Source organism: Camarhynchus parvulus, unplaced genomic scaffold, assembly GCF_901933205.1.
Source record: "Camarhynchus parvulus unplaced genomic scaffold, STF_HiC, whole genome shotgun sequence".
Classification (NCBI taxonomy): Eukaryota; Metazoa; Chordata; class Aves; order Passeriformes; family Thraupidae; genus Camarhynchus; species Camarhynchus parvulus.
Genome location: NW_022148341.1, coordinates 1 through 25,615, shown reverse-complemented (window position 1 = coordinate 25,615; position 25,615 = coordinate 1). Strand labels below are relative to the sequence as shown.

General features: G+C 61.2%; 2 protein-coding genes and 1 non-coding gene across 3 annotated transcripts; 1 reads left to right on the top strand and 2 right to left on the bottom strand.

The window, feature by feature from the left end:
• Window positions 1–589: 589 nt before the first annotated feature.
• On the top strand, window positions 590–751 carry LOC115916574. Its single transcript, XR_004061612.1, has one exon. It is a non-coding gene; the product is annotated as a U8 small nucleolar RNA (small nucleolar RNA).
• Window positions 752–1,741: 990 nt separating this feature from the next.
• ADAT3 (adenosine deaminase tRNA specific 3) lies at window positions 1,742–15,808 on the bottom strand. Its single transcript, XM_030970301.1, has 8 exons — window positions 15,580–15,808; window positions 11,901–12,020; window positions 10,839–10,912; window positions 7,427–7,511; window positions 5,959–6,204; window positions 5,096–5,196; window positions 4,113–4,218; window positions 1,742–3,688 (listed from the first exon to the last, which is right to left on the bottom strand). Exons 1-8 carry the CDS (start codon window positions 15,806–15,808, stop codon window positions 2,259–2,261), a joined length of 2,391 nt encoding a protein of 796 aa, XP_030826161.1. The 3' UTR covers window positions 1,742–2,258.
• Window positions 15,809–18,032: 2,224 nt separating this feature from the next.
• FIS1 (fission, mitochondrial 1) lies at window positions 18,033–23,772 on the bottom strand. Its single transcript, XM_030970300.1, has 5 exons — window positions 23,558–23,772; window positions 21,887–22,020; window positions 20,663–20,739; window positions 19,096–19,201; window positions 18,033–18,311 (listed from the first exon to the last, which is right to left on the bottom strand). Exons 1-5 carry the CDS (start codon window positions 23,770–23,772, stop codon window positions 18,223–18,225), a joined length of 621 nt encoding a protein of 206 aa, XP_030826160.1. The 3' UTR covers window positions 18,033–18,222.
• Window positions 23,773–25,615: the final 1,843 nt, after the last annotated feature.

The window sequence follows — 25,615 nt, the reverse complement described above, 5'->3', positions numbered from 1 at the left end:
CCCCCAAAAATCCTTCAGGGGTCCCCAAAATCAGCCCCCAAAAAGTCCTTCGGGTGTCCCCAAAATTCCTCTCTGGATCCCCAAAATCAGCCCCCAAAAATCCTTCAGGGGTCCCCAAAATCAGCCCCCAAAAGTCCTTCGGGTGTCCCCAAAATTCCTCTCTGGATCCCCAAAATCAGCCCCCAAAAATCCTTCGGGGGTCCCCAAAATTCCTCTGGGGGTCCCCAGATTCTGCCCGGGGGTCCCCAAATCCCCCAGGCCCCTCCCCCAACCCCCCAAACCCCCCGGGACCCCCCATGCGCTCCCAACCCCTCCCTCGAGCCAATAAACCCGATTTTTTACCGCGAAAAACAACCCCAATGGCGCCTCTCATGCAAATGACCCGCGCGGTGCACCCTGGGAGTAAACCGCTCGGGATTTTGGGGTAAAACCACGCGGAAACGGTGGAATTTCGGGATAAAAATGAGAGTTTCGGGTCGGGCAGGTTGGGAAGTGTCCCGGCGGTGTCGCGGTGGCGGTGTCGCGGTCTGGCCGTGACCTCCGTGGCGTTGTCCCGGGTTAACCCCGCGCCGCCGCCATTGCCGCGCCATCGTCAGTGCGGTACATCCTGACCTGCCCCGCGCATGCGCGGGCAGCGCGTGATGAGCGCGTGCGCGATGACGCTTTCACGTGATTACGTCACGCGTTAGTGGGCGGCACCTGCAGGGCTGACGCAACAACAGCCTGGCGCCGCCCTCTCGCCGACTCTGATTGCGCCTGCGCGGCGGGGCCAGGGGCGGGGTGTACCGCACGTGGCGGGGGCGGGGTTTTAGACACGTGACTGCCCTTATACGGTGAAGGGATTACGTCATGGTGTTACGTAATGGGAATAATCGGTGGAACTGGTTTGTACTGGTTTGTACTGGGCTGGGGTGTTTGATACTGCGGTGATTGCGTGTTGGCGCGCTCCCGGTGCTCCCAGTATGTCCCCCAGTGCTCCCAGTATCCCCCCAGTGCCATTCCCAGCGCTCCCAGTAACACCCAGTGATTCATCCCAGTGCTCCCAGTAACACCCAGTGCTCCCAGTAACAGCCAGTGCCCTCCCAGTAACACCCAGTGCCATTCCCAGTGCTCCCAGTGCCTTCCCAGTCACTCCCAGTGCTCCCAGTAACCCCTCAGTGCCATTCCCAGTGCTCCCAGTAACCCCCAGTGACTCAACCCAGTGCTCCCAGTAAGGGCCTACTGCTCTCCCAGTGCTCCCAGTGCTCCCAGTAACACCCAATGCCCTCCCAGTGCTCCCAGTGACCCCCAGTGCCATTCCCAGTGCTCCCAGTAACACGCTGGGACTCAACCCAGTGCTCCCAGTAAGGGTCCAGTGCCCTCCCAGTATCGCTCCCAGTAATACCCAGTGCCATTCCCAGTGCTCCCAGTAAGGGCCCACTGCTCTCCCAGTGCTCCCAGTCACTCCCAGTGCTCCCAGTAACCCCCAGTTCCCTCCCAGTGCTCCCAGTACGCACCGGGAGCTGCCGCCCCCAGGTCTGTCCTGCCCCGGGCGGCGCCACCAAAACCGCGGGAAAAACCGAAAACGAACCCAAAACCACAGAAATCATTTATTGGGCACTTCCGGTCACCGGTTCCCAGTATTCCCAGCATTCCCAGTTTGCCCAGTTAGGGGCAGGTGCCACACCCGGTAGCGGTGGTTGAGCCGGGGGTGCCCGTGCAGCCCGGACACTGTCCCCAGTGCCACATCACTGTCCCCAGTGCCACATCACTGTCCCCAATGTCCCAATGTCCCCTGTCACCCATTCCCAGTGTCCCCAATCACTCATTACCATCACTCCCATTGTTCCCATTGCTCCCAGTGCTCCCAGCATTCCCAGTTAGGGGCAGGTGCCACACCCGGTAGCGGTGGTTGAGCCAGGGGTGCCCGTGCAGCCCGTAGCGCGTCCCCAATGTCACATCGCGGTCCCCAATCACTCATTACCATCACTCCCATTGTTCCCAGTGCTCCCAGCATTCCCAGTTTGCCCAGTTTGGGGCACCATCCACACCCTGTATCGGTGGTTGAGCCGGGGGTGCCTGTGCAGCCCGTAGCGCATCCCCAATGTCCCATCACTGTCCCCAATCACTCATTACCATCACTCCCATTGTTCCCAGTTTGCCCAGTTTGGGGCACCATCCACACCCGGTAGCGGTGGTTGAGCCGGGGGTGCCCGTGCAGCCCGTAGCGCGTCCCCAGTGTCACATCACTGTCCCCAGTGTCCCATCACTGTCCCCAATCACTCATTACCATCACTCCCATTGTTCCCAGTTTGCCCAGTTTGGGGCACCATCCACACCCGGTAGCGGTGGTTGAGCCGGGGGTGCCCGTGCAGCCCGTAGCGCGTCCCCAGCGCGCCCTGGGCGCTCGGGCGGCCGTAGAAGACGCGGCGCACGCGGGCGTGCAGCAGCGCCATGGCGCAGAGCGCGCACGGCTCCCGCGTCACGAACACGTCGCAGCCGGACAGCAGGTACCCCCCGGTGACGTCGTCGCCGTCACCGCCCGGCGCGGCGGCACCCGAGGTGGCGTCGGGGCCCTCGGCCGCCCCGGGGATGATGTAACCCGTCAGGTCCATGGGGACGTCACCCAGGGACAGCAGGTCCAGGGGGACAGTGGGAGCGGCGGTGACATTGGTGGCACCTGAGGTGGCATCTGAGGTGGCATCGGGGTCCTCGGTCACTCCTGGGGTCTCCTGACCCATCAGGTCCATGGCGATGTTGGGTGTGGTGGCGTCATTGGTGTCACTCGAGGTGGCATCAGAGGTGGCATCGGGGTCCTCGGTCACTCCTGGGGTCTCCTGACCCGTCAGGTCCATGGGGACATCACGGGTGGTGGAGCTGGGCTTGGTGACGTCGTTGGTGTCACCAGATGTGGCACCTGGGGTGGCACCAGGACACTCGGCCGCCCCAGGGATGGTGTGACCCTTCAGGTCCATGGGGATGTTGGCCGTGGTGACGTCATTGGTGTCACCAGAGGTGGCATCGGGACACTTGGTCACTCCCGGGGCCACCCGGCCCATCGGGTCCATGGGGATGTTGGTCATGGTGATGTCATTGGTGACACCATTGGTGGCATCTGGGGTGGCATCGAGGCTCTCGGTCACTCCTGAGGTCACGTGACCCATCAGGTCCACGGTGACATCACTGTGGCCGGCGATGACGTCACCGCGGGCGGCGATGATGTCACCAACCCCGACCTTGGCCACCTTGGCCCCGACGCCGCCGTCCCCGGGGTGTCCCCGGCGCCGCGCCCTCCCCGTGACGGTGACAATGCCACCATGGCCGGTGACAATGCCACTGTGCCCTTGGTGGCCACGCCGTGCTGTCCTCATGTCCTCGTTGTCCCTGTCCCCACTGTCACTTTGCCCTGGGTGACACCGTGCCCTCCCCTTGTCCCTGTCCCCAATGTCCCCTCGGTGACACCGCGCTGTGCCCGTGTCCCCAGTGTCCTTGTCCTTGGTGTCCCCTCGCCCTCGGTGACACCGTGCCCTCCCAATGTCCCCGTCCCTGCTGTCCCCTTGGTGACACTGCCCTGTCCCAATGTCGCTGTCCTTGCTGTCCCTGTCCCCTTGGTGACACCGCGCTGTCCCCGTGTCCCCTATGTCCCCTGTCTGTCGGTGACACCGCGCTGTCCCCGTGTCCCTGCTGTCCCCATCCCTCCATGCCCGGTCTGTCCGGTGACACCTCCCGGTCCCTGCTGTCCCCAATGTCCCTGTCCCTGTCCCCAATGTCCCCATGCCCTCCTTGACACCTTGCTGTCCCCGTGTCCCTGTCCCTGTCCTTGCTGTCCCCATGCCCTGGGTGACACCGCGCTGTCCCCGTGTCCCCTGTGTCCCCCATGCCTGTACGCTATCCCGCCCTGCGGTGACACCGCGCTGTCCCCTGTCCCCTGTCCCCATCTGGGTCCCCAATGTCCCTGTCCCTGTCCCCTGTCCCCGTCCCTGTCCCTGTCCCCGTGTCCCCATGCCCCCGGTGTCACCAGCCCGGCGCCCGTGCCACGCGGGCGATGCAGTCCATGGCGGCGTGCCGCAGCGGGTGCCACCCGTCCCCAATGTCCCCAGTGGTGTCCCCAGTGTCCCCTGTCCTGTCCCAGCCCACGGCCAGCACCCGCCCGCTCCGGGGGTCCAGCGCCCGCCGCCCCGCCCGCCCGCCCCGGCCCCGCCGCCAGCGCCACGCCAGCGCCACCAGCGCCGCTGTCACCTGCCCTGGGGACAGCGAGGGCGGTAGCGACAGCGCCGCAGCGCGGCCACTGCAACCACAGCCGGGCCGCCGCGCTGCTGCCGCGCCCCGGCGCGCGGGACACGGCCGGGCACACGGACGGGGAACGGACAGCCCAGGGCCGGGTCGGACAGAGGGACAGGGGACACGGCCGCGCCAGGACACAGGGACACGGCCGGGCACACGGACGGGAATGGGGGCACCCAGGGCCGGACAAGGGGACAGAGCTGGACAGAGGGAGGGCTGGACATGGCTCGCGCCGACACGGGACACGCCGGGCACACGGACGGACGATGCCCAGGGCGGGTGGGAACGGGACAGCCGGTCGACAGAGGGACAGGGTCGGATAGAGGGACAGGGGACACGGCCTCGCACCGGACAGAGGGACACGGCCGGGCACACGGACAGGGAATGGGGCCCAGAGCCGGGTCAGACAGAGGGACAGGGGACACGGCCTCGGCGCCGGACAGAGGGACACGGCCGGGCACACGGACGGGGAATGGGGCACCCAGAGCCGGGTCAGACAGAGGGACAGGGCTGGACAGACGGACAGGGGACACGGCCTCAGTGCCCAGCAGGGAACTGGGAGCACTGGGGACACCAGAATCACCAGTGGCACCGGTGGCACCAGAACCATCACTGGAACTGGGCAAACTGGTGGCACTGGTCATACTGGGGACACTGGGGACATCAGAGTCACCTGAGGAACTGGGCAAACTGGTGGCACTGGTGGCACTGGTGGCATCGGTGTCCTTGGTACCACAAGTCTTACTGGTGTCACTGGTGTGCATTGGTACTGGTGGCATGGTGTCACTGGTGTTACTGGTGTTACTGTTGGCACTGGTGTTACTGGTGTTACTGGTGTCACTGGTTGTATTTGGTTTCCAGCTCGGTGGCGCGTGACGTAATCGGTGACGTAATCGGTGACGTCATCGTCGGCGATGATGTAATCGATGGGGGCTGCGTGAGACCAGTGCTCCCAGTAAGGGCTCCCAGTGCTCCCAGTAAGGGCTCCCAGTAACACCAGTGACCGCAGGAACAGCTCCCAGTCCCCTCCCAGTATATCCCAGTATATCCCAGTGCCCTCCCAGTCCGCATAATCCCCTCCCAGTATAAACCAGTAACCCCCAGTCCCCTCCCAGTATATCCCAGTATATCCCAGTGCCCTCCCAGTTCCCTCCCAGTATATCCCAGTCCATCCCAGTCTGCATAATCCCCTCCCAGTATATCCCAGTGCCCTCCCAGTTCCCTCCCAGTATATCCCAGTCCATCCCAGTGCCCTCCCAGTCCCCATAATCCCCTCCCAGTATAAACCAGTAACCCCCAATCCCCTCTCAGTATATCCCAGTCCCTCCCAGTATAAACCAGTGCCCTCCCAGTCCCTCCCAGTCCCCTCCCAGTCCCTCCCAGTCCATCCCAGTCCCCCCCAGTCCCTCCCAGTCCCCCCCAATCCCCTCCCAGTCCATCCCAGTCCCTCCCATTCCCCTCCCAGTCCATCCCAGTCCCCCCCAATCCCCTCCCATTCCCCTCCCAGTCCATCCCAGTCCCCCCCAATCCCCTCCCATTCCCCTCCCAGTCCATCCCAGTCCCTCCCAGTCCCCCCCAATCCCCTCCCAGTCCATCCCAGTCCCCCCAATCCCCTCCCATTCCCCTCCCAGTCCCTCCCAGTCCATCCCAGTCCCCCCCAGTCCCTCCCATTCCCCTCCCAGTCCGTCCCAGTACCGTGGGCGGGGCTCAGCCCCAGCAGAAGCTCCGCCCCCCCGGGCCCCGCCCGGAGCCGTTTGAGGCGGGGCAGGTGCGGGGGGAGGGGCGGCAGGGCCCGCAGCAGCCGCGGGGTCTCCCGGGGCCGCAGCAGGGGCGCCGCCCACCCCGCCCACACCGGCAGGCCCCGCCCCCGCCCCTCCCCCCACCACGGCACCGCCCGCGGGGGGGGCACGGGGGGCCCCTCCCCCACATCCATGGGGGCACCTACAGGAGAGACAGAGGGGCGGGGCTTAGACAGGGGGAGGGGCTTGGAGGGAGAGGGGTTTAGAGGGGAGGGGCTTAGAGGGGAGGGGCTTAGGGAGAGGGTGGAGCTTAGTGGGAGGGGCATAGGGAGAAGGGGAGGGGCTTAGAGAGAGGGGGAGGGGCTTAGAGGGGGAGGGGCTTAATGTGGAGGGGTCATTGAGGGGGAGGGACTTAGAGAGGGGGAGTGACTTAATTGGGAGGGGCTTAATGGGGGCGGGATTATGGAGGGGAAGGGGCCTAGATAGGGGGAGGGGCTTCATGGCGTGGGGGAGGGGCTAAAGGGGTGGAGGAGGGGCTTAAGGGGTGGGGGTGGGGCTTGGGGGAGGGGGACCCCTCCAATATTGGGATCCCCCCCCGAACCCACCAGTCCCTCCCAGTCCCTCCCAGTATCCCCAGTTCGGTTCCCAGTCCCTCCCAGTACCGCCCCAGTTCCTCCCAGTATCCCCAGTACCGTTCCCAGTCGCTCCCAGTATCACCAGTACCGTTCCCAGTCGCTCCCAGTATCCCCAGTACCGTTCCCAGTCCCTCCCAGTATCCCCAGTCCCTCCCAGTCGCTCCCAGTATCCCCAGTACCGCCCCAGTTCCTCCCAGTATCCCCAGTACCGTTCCCAGTCGCTCCCAGTATCCCCAGTACCGTTCCCAGTCCCTCCCAGTATCCCCAGTACCGTTCCCAGTCCCTCCCAGTCGCTCCCAGTATCCCCAGTACCGTTCCCAGTCGCTCCCAGTATCCCCAGTACCGTTCCCAGTCCCTCCCAGTATCCCCAGTACCGTTCCCAGTCCCTCCCAGTCGCTCCCAGTATCCCCAGTACCGTTCCCAGTCGCTCCCAGTATCCCCAGTACCGTTCCCAGTCCCTCCCAGTATCCCCAGTACCGTTCCCAGTACCGTTCCCAGTCGCTCCCAGTATCCCCAGTACCGTTCCCAGTCGCTCCCAGTATCCCCAGTACCGTTCCCAGTCGCTCCCAGTCCCTCCCAGTATCCCCAGTTCGGTTCCCAGTCGCTCCCAGTATCCCCAGTACCGTTCCCAGTCGCTCCCAGTATCCCCAGTACCGTTCCCAGTCGCTCCCAGTCGCTCCCAGTATCCCCAGTACCGTTCCCAGTCGCTCCCAGTATCCCCAGTACCGTTCCCAGTTCGCTCCCAGTATCCCCAGTACCGTTCCCAGTCGCTCCCAGTATCCCCAGTACCGTTCCCAGTCGCTCCCAGTTCCCCGCACGTTTCGCTTCCGCGCCGCCGTTGCCGCTCTGGCCCCGCCCCCTTCGCTCTGATTGGCTGCGGGAGCGGGAAAGGGGCGGGGCCAGAGCCGGAACCAGCGAGAGGGGGCGGGGCCGGGGCTGCAGCGGCCCCTGGCGGCCGGGAGGACCAGTACGGACCAGTACGGACCAGTACGGACCAGTTTGGGCACCAGTATGGACCAGCTCCGACCAGTTTGGACCAGTTTGGTCCAGTATGGGCATCAGTTCCCTGGGAGCCCAAACTGGGAACCCAAACTGGGAGCACTGGGAGCCCAAACTGGGAGCACTGGGAGCCCAAACTGGGAGAACTGGGAGGCCACTGGTGTTACTGATGTCACTGGGAGCCCAAACTGGTTTTTACTGGTTTTCACTGGTTTTTATTGGTTCTGTTACTGGGAGCACTGGGAATCACAAACTGGTTTTTACTGGTTTCACTGGTTTTTACTGGTGTTCACTGGTTTTCACTGGTTTTTACTGGTTTTCACTGGTTCTCACTGGTTTTTACTGGTTCTCACTGGTTTTCACTGGTTCTCACTGGTTTTTACTGGTTTTTACTGGTTTTTATTGGTTCTGTTACTGGGAGGAGCCCCCAGACCCCCCCAGAGGGGGGAGGGGGGGCGGGGGGAGGGGAGAATTTGGGGGAAATTTGGGGAATTTTGGGATTTTGGGGAAATTTGGGGAAATTTGGGGGAATTTTGAAGGAAATTTGGGGAATTTTTGGGAATTTGGGGGAATTTTCAAGGAAATTTTGGGAATTTTTGGGAATTTGGGGGAATTTTTGGGGAATTTTGGAGGATTTGGGGGAAATTTGGGGAAATTTGGGGGGATTTGGGGATTTTGGGGAATTTTTGGGGAATTTTGGAGGATTTGGGGAAATTTTGGGGGCATTTGGGAAATTTTGAGGGCATTTGGGGGAATTTGGGGGATTTGGGCGAAATTGAGGAAATTTGAAGGAATTTGGGGAATTTTGGGAAAATTTGGGGGGATTTGGGGAAATTTGGGGGAATTTTGGGGGAATTTTGGAGGGAATTTGGGGGAATTTCGGGGGATTTTGGGGATGTTTTGGGGGATAATTTTGGGATTTTTTAGGGACATTTTGGGGTTCATTTTGGGGACATTTCAGGGCATAATTTGGGGATATTTTGGGGACATTTTGGGGGAATTTTGGGGACATTTCGGGGCATAATTTGGAGATATTTTGGGGACATTTTGGGGTCAATTTGGGGATATTTTGGGGACATTTTGGGGCACAATTTTGGGATAATTTGGGGATATTTTGGGGACATTTTGGGGTTCATTTTGGGGACACTTTGGGGCACAATTTTGGGATAATTTGGGGACATTTTGGGGTCAATTTGGGGATATTTTGGGGTCAATTTCAGGATAATTTTGGGACATTTCGGGGCATAATTTTGTGCTATTTTTGGGATCATTTGGAGATAATTTTGGGTTCGTTTCAGGGTTGATTTCGGGTTCATTTTGGGCTATTTTGGGGCCATTTTGGGGGATAATTTCAGGATAATTTCGGGATATTTTGGGGATAATTTCGGGATAATTTCGGGATATTTTTGGGATAATTTTAGGATAATTTGGGGATATTTCAGGTCTGTTCTGGGCTCGATTTTGGGTCCGTTCTGGGTCCATTTCGGGGCTTATTTTGGGGACATTTTGGGGAATAATTTCGAGATAATTTCGGGATAATTTGGGGATAATTTGGGGATAATTTCGAGATATCGGGACATTTTTGGGATAATTTTAGGATATTTTGGGGATATTTCAGGTCCGTTCCGGGCTCGATTTTGGGTCCATTCCGGGCCCGTTTCGCAGCTCATTTTGGGGACATTTTGGGGATAATTTTAGGATAATTTCGGGATATTTTGGGGGATATTTTGGGGATAATTTGGGGATATTTTGGGGATATTTTGGGGATAATTTGGGGATATTTCGGGTCCGTTCCGGGCTCCATTTCGGGTCCGTTCCGGGCGATTCCGGGTCCATCTCTCACACGTACTCGTTCCGCCCGTATTTGTCGCCCAGCGGGGGTGGGGGAGGGGCCGCGGCCGCGCGGGGCGGGGCGGGGCTGGGGGGGGAGGGGCGGATCAGAGAGGGGGGAGGGGCAAAGGAGAGCCCCGCCCCCTGCGCGAGACAGCGAGGGGAGGGGCTTCGAGAGGGGTCAATGGGGGGAGGGGCTTGATGAGGGGGAGGGGGCTTGGGGAGGGTCCAACGTGATGGGGAGGGGCCAAAGGAGGGGGAGGGGCTTAAGGGTGTCCCCAGGGAAGGGGAGGGGCTTAAAGAGGGGGAGGGGCTTAAGGAGGGGAGGGGCTTGGGGAGGTGTCACCCGGGTGGGGGAGGGGCCAAAGGAGGGGATGGGCTTGAGGAGGGGGAGGGGCTTGGGGAAGGGAGGGGCTTAATAGGGGAGGGGCTTAAAGTGGGGGAGGGGCTTGGGGAGGGGTTCCCCAGAGTGGGGGAGGGGCTTAAAGAAGGGATGGGCTTGAAGGGGGAGGGGCTTAAGGAAGGGAGGAGGTTGGGGAGGGGAGGGGCCAAAGGAGGGGGAGGGGCTTAATGAGGGGAGGGGCTTGCGGCAGTCCCAAGGGTGGGGGAGGGGCCAAAGGAGGGGGAGGGGCTTTGAGAGGGGAGGGGCTTTGAGGGGGGAGGGGTCTGAGGATGGGGGAGGGGTCTCCCGGGGGGGTGGGGGAGGGGCGCGGTTCTCACCCCGCTCGCGCCATCCAGAGCAGCGCCCCTCCCCCCAGGGCCTGCAGCGCCCCTCCCCCACCCGCCTGCATCACAGCGGGGCCCGGCTCGAACCTGGGGAGGGGAGGGAAGGGGGCGTCACCCCCAAAAAAAAAAAATCCCCAACCCAAATCCCCCCAAATTCCCCTCAAAATGGCCCCAAAATCCACCTCAGGAACCCCCAAATCCCCCCCAAAATTCATCTCGAACTTCCCCAAAATTCATCCCCAAATCCCCAAAAATCACCTCAAAATCCACCTCAGGGACCCCCCCCACCCCCAAATCCCCAAATCCCCCCAAAATCGTCCCTAGGAACTCCCAAAATCCCCAAGAATTCTCCCAAAAATTCATCCTAGGGACCCCCAAACCCCCCTCCCCAAATTCCCCCCAAAATCCCAAAAAAATCTGCCCAAAATCCACCTCAGGGACCCCCAAATCCCTCAAATCTTCCCCGAATTCCCCAAATGTCCCCCAAAACCCCCCAGCCTCCCCCAGGGACCCCCAAATCCCCAAAATTCCCCCCAAAATCCACCCCAGGGATCCCGAAATCCCCCAAAATCGCCCCAAAATTCCCCCAAAATGCCCAAAATTCCCCCAAATTCCCCCCAGGCCCCGCCCCCCGCCCCTCCCCCACCGGGTTCCCATCACGGAGGGGTCGAAGAATTCCTGAGCGGCCGAACCAGAGCGCGGAGCCCGCGGAGCTCAGGCCTGGGGTACAGAAACGGCCGAAAGTCACCCGAAAACGGCAAAAATCGGCAAAATTTCACCCGAAATGGCAAAAATCGGCAACATTTCACCCGAAAATGGCAAAAATCGGCAACATTTCACCCGAAAATGGCAAAAATTGACCCAAAAATGGCCCTTAGCCTGTCCCCCTTTAGCCCCGCTCCCTTTATTCCCTCCCCCTTTAGCCCCGCCCCCTGATCCCCTCCCCTTTTAGCCCCGCCCCCTTTATCCCCTCCCCGTTATCTCCTCCCCTCTTAGCCCCTCTCCTTTAGCCCCACCCCCTTTAGCCCCTCCCCTTTAACCCCTCCCTTTTAGCCCCGCCCCCTTTATCCTCTCAATTTTAGCCCCTCCCCCTTTAGCCCCGCCCCTTTAGCCCCTCCCCTCTTAGTTCCTTTTTCTTTAGCCCCTCCCCCTTTAGCCCCTCCCCCTTTAACCCCTCCCCCCTTTAACCCCTCCCCCCTTTAGCCCCTCCCCCACCCCCAGCCCCTCCCCCTTTAGCCCCTCCTCAGCATCTTCCCCTTTATCCCCTCCCCCTTTTGCCCCTCCCTCTTTAGCCCCTCCCCTTTAACATCTTCCCCTTTTAGCCCCTCCCTTTATCCCTCCCCCTTTGGCCCCTCCCTTTAGCCCCCCCCCCTTTAGCCCCTCCCCTTTACCCCCTCCCCCTTTAGCCCCTCCACCCCTCAGCCCCCCCCTTTTAACCCCTCCCTCCTTTAGCCCCGCCCCCTTTATCCCTTCCCCCTTTATCCCTTCCCCCTTTAGCCCCTCCCCCTCAGCCCCTCCCCATTTAGCCCCTCCCCTTTAACCTCTTCCCCTTTAGCCCCGCCCCTTTAGCCCCGCCCCTCTAGCCCCTCCCCCTTTATCCCCGCTCCTTTATCCCCCCCTTTATCCCTTACCTATTTAGCCCCGCCCCCTCTAGCCCCGCACATTTGGCCCCGCCCCTTAGCCCCGCCCCCTTTGGCCCCGCCCCCACCTGCCAGCAGCAGCAGCGCCGCCGCGCCCCCGGTCCGGGCTCCGCCATGGCTCGGGATGCAAGGACCCCAGGAGCGCCCAGGGCGGCACAGCGGCCAGGCCCGGCTGCCGTGCAGGTACCCTGGGAATGAGACAGAAATGGGGTTAGGGACCCCGAAATCAGCCCAAAAATAGCCCAAAAATATCCCCAAAATATCCCTAAAAATATCCCCAAAATATCCCAAAATAATCCCAAATATCCCCAGGGCCCGGCTGCCGTGCAGGTACCCTGGGGAGAGGGGAAAATGGGGTTAGGGACCCCGAAATCAGCCCAAAAATATCCCAAAAATATCCCCAAAATCACCCCAAAATATCCCTAAAATATCCCAAAAATATCCCAAAATAATCCCAAATATCCCCAGGGCCCGGCTGCCGTGCAGGTACCCTGGGGAACAGAGAAATGGGGTTAGGGGCAAAGAAATCAGCCCAAAAATATCCCAAAAATAGCACCAAAATAATCCCAAATATCCCTAAAATATCCCTAAAAATATCCCCAAAATATCCCAAAATAATCCCAAATATCCCCAGGGCCCGGCTGCCGTGCAGGTACCCTGGGAATGAGACAGAAATGGGGTTAGGGACCCCGAAATCAGCCCAAAAATAGCCCAAAAATATCCCCAAAATATCCCTAAAAATATCCCCAAAATATCCCAAAATAATCCCAAATATCCCCAGGGCCCGGCTGCCGTGCAGGTACCCTGGGAATGAGACAGAAATGGGGTTAGGGACCCCGAAATCAGCCCAAAAATAGCCCAAAAATATCCCCAAAATATCCCTAAAAATATCCCCAAAATATCCCAAAATAATCCCAAATATCCCCAGGGCCCGGCTGCCGTGCAGGTACCCTGGGAATGAGAGGGGAAAATGGGGTTAGGGACCCCGAAATCAGCCCAAAAATAGCCCTAAAATATCCCCAAAATATCCCTAAAAATATCCCCAAAATATCCCAAAATAATCCCAAAATATCCCAAAATAATCCCAAATATCCCCAGGGCCCGGCTGCCGTGCAGGTACCCTGGGAATGAGACAGAAATGGGGTTAGGGACCCCGAAATCAGCCCAAAAATATCCCTAAAATATCCCCAAAATATCCCTAAAAATATCCCCAAAATATCCCAAAATAATCCCAAATATCCCCAGGGCCCGGCTGCCGTGCAGGTACCCTGGGAATGAGAGGGGAAAATGGGGTTAGGGACCCCGAAATCAGCCCAAAAATAGCCCTAAAATATCCCCAAAATATCCCTAAAAATATCCCCAAAATATCCCAAAATAATCCCAAATATCCCCAGGGCCCGGCTGCCATGCAGGTACCCTGGGGAGAGGGGAAAATGGGGTTAGGGACCCCGAAATCAGCCCAAAAATATCCCTAAAATATCCCCAAAATCACCCCAAAATATCCCTAAAATATCCCCAAAATATCCCTAAAAATATCCCAAAGATATCTCCAAAATAATCCCAAAATATCCCCAGGGCCCGGCTGCCGTGCAGGTACCCTGGGGAGAGAGGGGAAATGGGGTTAGGGACCCCAAAATCCACTGAAATCGCCCCAAAAATAGCCCCAAAATAGCCCTAAAAACAGACATAAAATAACCCAAAATATCCTAAAAAATGGCCCCCGAATAACCCAAACTATCCCCAAAAAATAGCCCCAAAATATCCTAAAAATATCCCCAAAATATCCTCAAAATATCCCCAAAATATCCCCAAAATATCCACAAAATATCCCCAAAATATCTCAAAATTATCCCAAAAAACAGCCCCAAAATAACCCCAAAATATCCCCCAAAATAACCCCAAAATATCTCCTAAAAATATCCCTAAAAATAGCCCTAAAAATATCCCAAAAATATCTCCTAAAACCAGCCCCAAAATAACCCAAAATATCCCAAAAAAATTTTTTAAAATATCCCAAAATAACCCAAAATATCCCCAAAACCAACCCCAAAATAACCCAAAATATCCCCCAAAATATCCCAAAAATACCTCCTAAAACCAGCCCCAAAATAACCCTAAAATATCCCAAAAATATTAATTAAAAAATCCCAAAATAACCCAAAATATCCCCAAAAATACCCCCAAAATCTGCTCCCAAATATCCCCAGAACATCCCAAAAATCTCCCCCCAAAACGGCCCCAAAATCCCCCAAATTCCCCCCAGAAATTCCCCAAATTCCCCCGAAACCCCCCCAGGTCACCCCTCAATGTCCCCTCAAGGTCACCCCAAGGTCACCAGCCCAGTGTCACCCCCCAATGTCCCCAATGTCCCCTCAAGGTCACCCCCAATGTCCCCACTGCCCCCAGTGTCCCCCCAATGTCCCCAATGTCACCCCAATGTCCCCAAGGTCACCCCAAGGTCACCCCAATGTCCCCAATGTCCACAATGTCACCCCAAGGTCACCCCAATGTCCCCAATGTCCCCCAAAGTCCCCAAGGTCACCCCCATGTCCCCAATGTCCTACACCCCCTTTGTCCCCAACGTCCCCCCTGTGTCACCCTAAGGTCACCCCAATGTCCCCAATGTCCCCAGTGTCCCCGTGGGGTCCCCTCAACGTCCCCGATGTCCCCCTGAAGTGCCCCCAATGTCCCCAATGTCACCCCCAAGGTCACCCCAAGGTCACCCCCAATGTCACCCCCAATGTCCCCAATGTCACCCCCAAGGTCACCCCAAGGTCACCCCAATGTCCCCCAGTGTCCCCAGTGTCCCCCAATGTCCCCATTGTCCCCCAGTGTCCCCAGTGTCCCCAAGGTCACCCCCAAGGTCACCCCAATGTGGCCCCAGTGTCCCCAATGTCCCACACTCCCCAATGTCCTCAAGGTCACCTCAAGGTCATCCCCAGTGTCCCCAATGTCCCCCAGTGTCCCCAATGCCCCCAATGTCACCCCAATGTCCCCCAATGTCCCCAACGTCCCCAATGTCCCCCAGTGTCCCCAGTGTCCCCAATGCCCCCAATGTCACCCCAAGGTCACCCCAAGGTCCCCCCAATGTCCCCAATGTCCCCAAAATCCCCCAGAACCTCCCCAATGTCCCCAGTGTCCCCCCAATGCCCCCCCCAGTGTCCCCCCTCCCCCCGCCCCCGTGTCCCTCGCTGTCCCCTCCCTGTCCCTTCCTGTCCCCGTCCCTGTCCCCTCACTGACGTCCCCATGTCCCCGATGTCCCCCTGTCCTTCCTGTCCCCCCCCCCTCCTGGCCCTGGCCCCCTCCTGCTGCTGACGTCCCCTTGTCCCCAATGTCCCCAATGTCCCCTCCCCATCCGTCCCGTGCTCGGCTCTCTGTCCCCTCCTGATGTCCCCAATGTCCCCAATGTCCCCAGTCCCCCCAATCTCCCCAATGTCCCCAACCCCCCCAATGTCCCCAATGTCCCCAATGTCCCCAACCCCCAGTGTCCCCAATGTCCCCAACCCCCCCAGTGTCCCCAGTCCCCGTACCAGGCAGGGTGACCAGGGACAGCAGTGGCACACAGGACATGACCCCAATGTCCCCAATGTCCCCAATATCCCCAACCCCCTCAATTCCCCCAATCCCCCCCCAATGTCCCCAATGTCCCCAATCCCCTCAATGTCCCCAATGTCCCCAATGTCCCCCCATTGTCCCCAATCCCCCCCAGCCCCCCCAGTGTCCCCAGTGTCCCCAGTGTCCCCGTACCGGGCAGGGTGACCAGGGACAGCAGTGGCACGCAGGACACGACCCCGCTGGCGTCGGTGCCGCAGTCGGCCCAGAGCCCGCGGGTGACAATGACAGCGGTGACAGCGCTGGTCTGGCCCCGGCCCATCCCCCACACCCCCGCGGCCACCGCGGCCACCAGGAGCCCCCAGCCGGCCACGGCCGCGGCCAGCGCGGCCACCCCGGCCTGGGGACACGGCCCTGGGGACATCGCGGACACCGGCGACACCGGCGACACTGCGAGCGCTGGGCACTGGGCACTGGTGGCACTGGTCACTGGTGGCACTGGTCACTGATGGTGATGGTCACTGGTGGTGATGGTCACTGGTGGTGATGGTCACTGGTCACTGGTGGTCACTGCTGGTCACTGCTGATCACTGGACACTGGTGGTCACTGGTGGCACTGGTGGCACTGGTAGTGATGGTCACTGGTGGTGATGGTCACTGGTCACTGATGGTCACTGGTCACTGGTGGTCACTGGTGGCACTGATCGTGATGGTCACTGGTGGTGATGGTCACTGGTCACTGGTGGTCACTGGTCACTGGTGGCACTGATGGTGATGGTCACTGGTCACTGGTGGTCACTGGTCACAGTTGGTGATGGTCACTGGTGGTGATGGTCACTGGTCACTGGTGGTCACTGCTGATCACTGGACACTGGTGGTCACTGGTGGTCACTGGGCACTGGTGGTGATGGTCACTGATGGTGATGGTCACTGGTCACTGGTGGTCACTGGTGGTCACTGGTCACTGGTGGCACTGATGGCACTGGTCACTGGTGGTGATGGTCACTGGTCACCAGTGGTCACTGGGCACTGGTCACTGGTGGGCACTGGTCACTGATGGTGATGGTCACTGGTGGTGATGGTCACTGGTGGTCACTGGGAGCGCTGGTGGCACTGGTCACAGGTCACTGCTGGTCACTGGTCACTGGTGGTCACTGGTGGCACTGGTGGTGATGGTCACTGGTGGTCACTGGTGGTCACTGGTCACTTGTGGTCACTGGTGGTGATGGCGGTCACTTGTGGTCACTGGTGGTCACTGGTGGTCACAGGTCACTGGTGGTCACTGGTCGCTGGTCACAGGTGGTGCTGGTCACTGGTGGTGATGGTCACTGGTGGTGATGGTCACTGGTCACTGGTGGTCACTGGTGGTCACTGGTGATCACTGGTCACTGATGGTGCTGGACACTGGTGGCCCTGGTCACTGCTGGTCACTGGTAACTGGTAACTGGTGGCGCTGGTGGTGATGGTCACTTGTGGTCACTGCTGGTCACTGGTGTCACTGGTCACTGATGGTGATGGTCACTGGTTACCAGTGGTCACTGGGCACTGGTCACTGGTGTCACTGGTCACTGATGGTGATGGTCACTGGTTACCAGTGGCACTGCTGTCACTGTGGTCACTGGTGTCCGGCACTGGTTTAACTGGTGTGTCCTGCTGTCCGGCACTGCTGTCACTGCTGTCACTGGTGTCACTGGTGTCACTGGTGTCACTGGTCAGTCCGGCACTGGTTTAACTGGTGTGTCCTGGTGTCCAGCACTGGTGTCCCCGCTGTCCGGCACTGGTGTCACTGGTGTCCCCGCTGTCCGGCACTGGTGTCACTGGTGTCACTGGTGTGTCCTGCTGTCCGGCACTGGTGTCACTGGTGTGTCCCGGTGTCCGGCACTGGTTTAACTGGTGTGTCCTGCTGTCCGGCACTGGTTTAACTGGTTTAACCGGTGTGTCCTGCTGTCCGGCACTGGTGTCACTGCTGTCACTGGTGTGTCCTGCTGTCCGGCACTGGTTTAACTGGTTTAACTGGTGTGTCCTGCTGTCCGGCACTGGTGTCACTGCTGTCACTGGTGTGTCCTGCTGTCCAGCACTGGTTTAACTGGTTTAACTGGTGTGTCCTGCTGTCCGGCACTGGTCACTCCGGCGGGGGCGTGGCCGGGGTTTGGGGGGGTGTCCCCTCCCCTCCCCCCCTCCCCTCCCCCCAGGAAGGAACCGGGGGTGTCCGGAGCCGCCCCTCCCCCCTTCCTGCCCCTCCCCTTCCCCCCTTCCTGCCCCTCCCCCCCCTCCGAGGGGTCCGGGCCGCCCCTCCCCCCCCCGGGCCCCTTCCTGTGACGCAAATCGGGGGGGGGAGGGACCCCAAAAACCGCGGGGGGGCTCTGGGTGGGGCTCAGGTGACATTTGGGGACATTGGGGGGTGCCCAGGTGACATTGGGGGGTGCCCAGGTGACTTTTGGGGTGCCCAGGTGACATTTGGGGACATTTGGGGGTGCCCAGGTGACATTGGGGGGTCCAGGTGACACTGGGGGTGCCCAGGTGACATTGGGGGTGCCCAGGTGACCCCTGGGGTCCCTCGGGGGTCCCAGCCCCGCCCCGCCCCCCTCAGTGACGTCACGCCCGGAGCCCAATCAGGTTTATTTACATCGGGGGGGGGGGAGGGGAGGGGTCAGTGCGGGGTGGGGGAGGGGCTGGGGGACACCCGGGGGGGGTCCCCAAGGCACTGGGGGGGGGGCGGTGGCTCTGACGTCACCGCGAGTCGCGAGTCATGACGTCACTCCGCAGCGCCCTGACGTAATCTCCGCGGCGTCACCGCGCAGGCCCCGCCCACCCCCACCCCCGCGGGTGGGGGCGTGGTCAGTGCCGGGAGCGCGCGATGGCCACGCCCAGCAGCCCGGCCACGCCCATGACCACGCCCCCGACGATGGCCGCGCCCACCAGCCCGTCTGGGGGGACAATGGGGGACAATGGGGGGACAATGGGGACAATGGGGGGGACAATGGGGACAACGTCAGCGCCAGGGGGGCTTGGGCACCTCCGTGTCCCCTCAGGGGTCCCCGGGGTCCCCCAATGTCCCCAGTCCAACCGCAATGTCCCCCCAATGTCCCCAAAGTCCCCAATGGCTCCGATGTCCCCCCCAATGTCCCCAATGTCCCCAATGTCGCCCACAGCTCTCCAATGTCCCCCCAATGTCCCCCATCCCCCTCAATGTCCCCAGTCCCCCCAATGTTCCCAATGTCCCCCAATGGCCCCACTGTCCCCACTGTCCCCCCGCTATCCCCATGTGACCCCCACGCCCCCCAGTGCCCCCAGTGTCCCCAATCCCCCAACGCCCCCGTGTCCCCAATGTCCCCAGTGTCCCCAATGTCCCCAATGTCCCCAATGCCCCCAATGTCCCCAATGCCCCCAATGTCCCCAATGTCCCCAGTGTCCCCAGTGTCCCCCCCAATGTCCCCGCCAGTGTCCCCAGCGTCCCCAATGTCCCCCATCCCCCCCAGTGTCCCCAATCCCCAAATCCCCCAATGTCCCCCCAATGTCCCCAATATCCCCAGTCCCCCCAGTGTCCCCCCAGTGTCCCCAGTGTCCCCCCCAATGTCCCCAATCCCCCCAGTGTCCCCCCCAGTGTCCCCCCAGTGTCCCCAATCCCCCAAATCCCCCAATGTCCCCCCAATGTCCCCAGTGTCCCCAGTCCCCCCAGTGTCCCCCCCAGTGTCCCCGGTGTCCCCTCACCCCTCCTCAGGCGGCTCCGCACGCGGCTCCGCAGCCTCAGCACCTGCGCGTTCTGCGGCTCGGCCGCCAGGAGGCGCTCCAGGTGCTCCAGGGCGCGCTCGTACTCCTGGGGGGACACCGCAGTGTCACCTGTGCCACCTGTGTGCCACCTGTGTGCCACCTGTGTGTCACCTGTGTCACCTGTGTCACCTGTGCCACCTGTGTCACCTGTGTCACCTGTGCCACCTGAGTGTCACCTGTGTGTCACCTGTGTGGCACCTGTGTCACTTGGGACACCGCAGTGTCACCTGTGTCACCTGTGTGCCACCTGTGTGTCACCTGTGTGTCATGTCACCTGGGTGTCACCTGTGCCACCTGTGCCACCTGTGTCACCTGTGTCACCTGTGTCACCTGAGTGTCACCTGGGTGTCACCTGGGTGTCACCTGTGTCACCTGTGTCACCTGTGTGTCACCTGTGTCACCTGAGTGTCACCTGTGTGTCACCTGTGTCACCTGTGTCACCTGAGTGTCACCTGAGTGTCACCTGAGTGTCACCTGGGACACCGTGTCACCTGTGTGTCACCTGGGTGTCACCTGTGTGTCACCTGTGTGTCACCTGTGTCACCTGTGTCACCTGAGTGTCAGCTGTGTCACCTGAGTGTCACCTGTGTCACCTGAGTGTCACCTGTGTCACCTGTGTGTCACCTGTGTCACCTGTGTCACCTGTGTCACCTGAGTGTCACCTGAGTGTCACCTGTGTCATGTGGGACACCTGCGTCACCTGTGTGTCACCTGTGTCACTTGGGACACCGCAGTGTCACCTGTGTGTCACACCTGTGTCACCCGTCCCCCCCTCCCCCAGCCCAGGTGTGCCAGGTGCTCTCTCACTCCTGTGGGGACACTGGGGACAGAGCCTGTGCCCCCCCCACGGCCCCTCCGTGTCCCCACGATGTCCCCACTGTCCCCAATGTCCCCAATGTCCCCAATGTCCCCAATGTCCCCAGTGTCCCCAATGTCCCCAACCCCCCCAATCCCCCCCCAATGTCCCCAATGTCCCCAATCCCACTTTCCCCAATTTCCCCCCAGTTTTTCCCATTGTCCCGCATTTTCGCTCAATGTCCCCAATGTCCCCAACACCTCCAATGTCCCCAATGTCCCCAATGTCCCTAAATCACCCAAATAACCCCAATGTCCCCCCAATGTCCCCAATGCCCCTAAATGTCCCCAAGGTCCCCTCACTGTCCCCAATGTCCCCTCAATCCCCTCAATGTCCCCAATGTCCCCAATGTCCCCAATGGCCCCAATGGCCCCAATGTCCCCAATGTCCCCCGCTGTCCCCAATGTCCCCAACCCCCAATGTCCCCAATGTCCCCAATGTCCCCAATGGCCCCAATGTCCCCAATGTCCCCCGCTGTCCCCAATGTCCCCAACCCCCCCAATGTCCCCAATGGCCCCAATGTCCCCAATGTCCCCATTGTCCCCAATCCCCGCTGTGCCCCAATGTCCCCAGTGTCCCCAATGTCCCCAACCCCCAATGTCCCCCCAATGTCCCCGCTGTCCCCAGTGTCCCCAGTGTCCCCAGTCCCACCTTGAGCCGGTAGCAGCCCAGGGCCAGGTAGAACAGGACGTCGCGCTGCTCCTCCGGGGGCGTCTCGGGCAGCAGCTCTGGGCACCCCAAACCCCAAAGAGTCACCCCAGAACTGCCCCGGGCACCCAAAAACTGCCCCGGGGACCCCAAAACTGCCCCAGGGACCCCAAAACTGCCCCGGGCACCCACTGCCCCAGGGACCCCAAAACTGCCCCAGGGACACCAAAACTACCCCAAAACTGCCCCAGGGACACCAAAACTGCCCCGGGCACCCCAAAACTGCCCCCAAACTGCCCCAAAACTGCCCCAGGGACCCCAAAACTGCCCCAGGCACCCCGCCACTGCCCCAGGGACCCCAAACTGCCCCAGGGACCCCAAAACTGCCCCGGGGACCCCGAAACTGCCCCAGGGACACCAAAACCACCAAGGGTCACCCCAAAACTGCCCCGCACCCTGAAACTGCCCCAGGCACCCTAAAAATGCCCCAGGGACCCCAAAACTCCACCCCAAAACCCCCAAAATTTCCCCCCAAACTCCCCAAACTGCCCCAAAATCCCCTCCAGGGACCCCTCAAAAATCCCCCAGCCACGACCACGCCCCCTGGTTTAACCACGCCCCCAAAGCGATTAAGCCCCGCCCCCTGGGTTAGCTCCGCCCCTCACCGGAGAGCAGCGCCACCCCGCGGGCCGTGTTCCCCGGTACCGGAGCAGGCCCCGCCCCCTTTAGAGGCCCCGCCCCCTCTGGTTTAGCCCCGCCCACCCCGCGGGCCGTGCCCCCCCGGTACCGGACCAGGCCCCGCCCCCGGTTAGCCCCGCCCCTCTGCAGTTTAGCCCCGCCCACCCCGCGGGCCGTGTCCCCCCGGTACCGGACCAGGCCCCGCCCCCCCGGGTTAGCCCGCCCCTTTGCAGGCCCCGCCCACCCCGCGGGCCGTGCCCCCCACCGGTACCGGAGCAGGCCCCGCCCCCTTTGGAAGCCCCGCCCCTCTCCGGTTAGCCGCGCCACCCCTCGGGCCGTGCCCCCCCGGTACCGGAGCAGGCCCCGCCCCTCGGTTAGCCCCGCCCCTCACCGGAGAGCAGCGCCACCCCGCGGGCTGTGTCCCCCCGGTACCGGAGCAGGCCCCGCCCCCTCGGTTAGCCCCGCCCCCGGTTTAGCCCCGCCCACCCCTCGGGCCGTGTCCCCCGGTACCGGAGCAGGCCCCGCCCCTTTGGTAGCCCCGCCCCTCACCGGAGAGCAGCGCCACCCCGCGGGCCGTGTCCTCCCGGTAGCGGCTCCGCACCAGGCCCCAGGTTAGCCCGCCCCACTCACCGGGAGCAGCGCGCCCCCTGCTGGCGCTCGGCCGCGTAGCGCCGCTCCAGGGCCTGAGCGCGACGGGAAACGGGACTGGGGGGATGGCAGGGACTGGGGGGGACTGGGGGGGACTGGGGGGGACTGGGGGGGACTGGGAGCACTGGGAATGGCACTGAGGGGTTACTGGACCCTTACTGGGAGCACTGGGATGAGTGACTGGGGGGGTTACTGGGAGCACTGGGATGGCACTGAGGGGTTACCAGGAGCACTGGGTTGAGTGACTGGGGGTTACTGGGCCTGGGAATGGTACTGAGGGGTTACTGGGAGCACTGGGTTGAGTCCCAGTGTGTTACTGGGAGTGACTGGGAGCACTGGGAGGGCACTGAGGGGTTACTGGACCCTTACTGGGAGCACTGGGTTGAGTCACTGGGGGTTACTGGGAGCACTGGGAATGGCACTGAGGGGTTACTGGGAGCACTGGGAGTGACTGGGAAGGCACTGGGAGGGCACTGAGGGGTTACTGGGAACACTGGGTTGAGTGACTGGGGGTTACTGGGAGCACTGGGATGAGTGACTGGGGGGGTTACTGGGAGCACTGGGATGGCACTGAGGGGTTACCGGGAGCACTGGGTTGAGTGACTGGGGGTTACTGGGAGCACTGGGAATGGCACTGAGGGGTTACTGGGAGCACTGGGAGCACTGGGAATGGCACTGAGGGGTTACTGGGAGCACTGGGTTGAGTCACTGGGTGTTACTGGGAGTGACTGGGAGGGAACTGGGAGCACTGGGATGAGTAACTGGGTGTTACTGGGGACACTGGGAGGGCACTGGGGGGTTACTGGGAGCACTGGGTTGAGTCACTGGGGGTTACTGGGAGCACTGGGAATGGCACTGAGGGGTTACTGGGAGCACTGGGAGCACTGGGAATGGCACTGAGGGGTTACTGGGAGCACTGGGAGCGACTGGGAGGGAACTGGGAGCACTGGGATGAGTAACTGGGTGTTACTGGGGACACTGGGAGGGCACTGGGGGGTTACTGGGAGCACTGGGAGTGACTGGGAAGGCACTGGGAGCACTGGGAGGGCACTGAGGGGTTACTGGGAGCACTGGGAGCACTGGGTTGAGTCACTGGGGGTTACTGGGAACACTGGGAGGGCACTGAGGGGTTACTGGGAGCACTGGGTTGACTGTGTTCACTGGGGGTGATGAGTCCCAGCGTGTTACTGGGAGCGACTGGGGGCACTGGGATGAATCACTGGGTGTTAGTGCAGCACTGCGTAGCCGAGGGGTTACTGGGAGTGACTGGGGGCACTGGGATGAGTCACTGGGTGACTGGGAGCTGGGATGAGTCACTGGGTGTTACTGGGAGCACTGGGAAGGCACAGAGGGGTTACTGGGAGCACTGGGATGAGTCACTGGGTGTTACTGGGAGCGCTGGGTGTTACTGGGAGGGGGCGTTGTGGGCGTGGCCCAGCAAAAGGGCGTGCCCACAAATGGGCGTGGCCGAAACGGGCGGAGCCCCCAAACCAAGACCCCCGGGGGGTCTCAAAGGGGGCGTGGCCAACCCAGATGGGGGCGTGACCAACGAACCAAAAGGGGCGTGGCTACACAGAGGGCGTGGCTACGTGAGGGCGAGTGGGCGTGGCCAACCCGGCGCGGTTTCGGGGGCGCAGAAGGGGCGTGGCCGGGGGTCGCGACACTCGGGGGGTCCACGGGGGGTGGGCGTGGCTGCCAAAAAAGGGGGCGTGTCCACCCGCGGAGGGGGGGCGTGGCCTCACCATCAGATCCTCCACCGCCACCACATCGTCGAACTCGGGGTCCATCGCACCCGGAAGCGCCGCCGGAAGTGAAGGCGGAAGTGACGAGTTAACCCCGCCCATCCCCATCTCCCTTCGCCGCCATTGGCCGCGCCTCGACGCGCCGCGCCGCGATTGGCCGGGCGGCGCGTGAGCCCCGCCGCCATTGGCTCCGCCCCGCGTCAATCACCGTGAGGCGAGAGGGGGGAGCGGCGCCGCCATTTGCCATGGCCGCGTACCGGGTGCGGGTCCGCACCGGGACCGCTCCCGGCGCCGGCACCAGCGACGCCATCGCCGTGACGCTCGTGGGGACTCGCGGCAGCAGCGCCAGCACCGCGCTGGACCGCTGGGGGCCCGACTTCCATTGCGGGGCGGTGAGAGACAACGGGGGCACCGGGCGGCTGAGGGGGCTCAGGGCGTTTGGGGACGTTTGAGGGGATTTGGGGACATTTGGGGCACATTTTGGGGGATTTAAGGGGGATTGGGCTGTCTGGGGGACACTTGGGGGGATTTAGGGACATCTCAGAGGGATTTGGGGACATTTGGGGCACATTTTGGGGGATTTGGAGCACATTTTGGGGGATTTAAGGGCGTTTGGGGGCATTTGGGGGGATTTGGGGACATTTCAGAGGGATTTGGGGACATTTCAGAGGGATTTGGGGACATTTGGGGGATTTGGGGACATTTGGGGACATTTCAGGGGGATTTGGGGACATTTGGGGGTTGGGGACGGGGCATTTCAGAGGATTTGGGACATTTGGGGGGTTGGGATTTAATTTTGGGGGGATTTAAGGGATTGGGGTGTTGGGGACATTTGGGGGGATTTAGGGACATCTCAGAGGTTTGGGGACATTTCAGAGGGATTTGGGGACATTTGGGGGGATTTGGGGACATTTGGGGCACATTTTGGGGGATTTAAGGGGGATTGGGGTGTCTGGGGGACATTTGAGGGGATTTTGGGACATTTGGGGACATTGGAGAGGGATTTGGGGGGATTTTCTGGCGATTGAGGGGGATTTGGGGACATTTGGGGGGGATTGGGGTGTCTGGGGGACACTTGAGGGGGTTTAGGGACGTTTGGGGACATTTGGGGACATTTCAGAGGGATTTGGGGGATTTTCTGGCGATTGAGGGGGATTTGGGGAATTTGGGGGATTGGGGTGTCTGGGGGACACTTGAGGGGGTTTGGGGACATTTGGGGACATTTCAGAGGGATTTGGGGCACATTTTGGGGGATTTAAGGGGGATTGGGGTGTCTTGGGGACATTTGAGGGGGTTTGGGGACATTTGGGGACATTTCAGAGGGATTTGGGGACATTTGGGGTGTTGGGGACATTTGGGGCCATTCTGGGGAATTTGGGGCGGTGTCTGGGGGACACTTGGGGGATTTCGGGACATTTGGGGGGTTTGGGGCACATTTGTCCCCAAGAAGCGCAGTGTCCCAAAATGTCCCCCAAATGTCCCCAAGAGGGGTCCCGGGGCTGAGGGGGGAGGGGAGCGTGGGTGACACAGCGGAGGTGGCACCCAGGGCGTGGCCAGGCCAGGTGACAGCACGTGGGTGGCCTTGGGGACACGATGGGGACACGGTGGGGACACGGTGGTGGCGCCATGGCTGGGCGGGGCAGGGGACAATGGGGACACGGCGGGGGTGGCAGCGGTGACACAATGGGGGGGCCGGTGGTGACACAGGGGAGGGGACAATGGTGACACAGGGGAGGGGACAATGGTGGCACAATGGGGGGACAGTGGTGACACAGGGGAGGGGACAATGGTGACACAGGGGAGGGGACAGTGGTGACACAGGAGGGGACAATGGTGACACAATGGAGGGGACAATGGTGACACAGGGAAGGGGACAATGGTGACACAA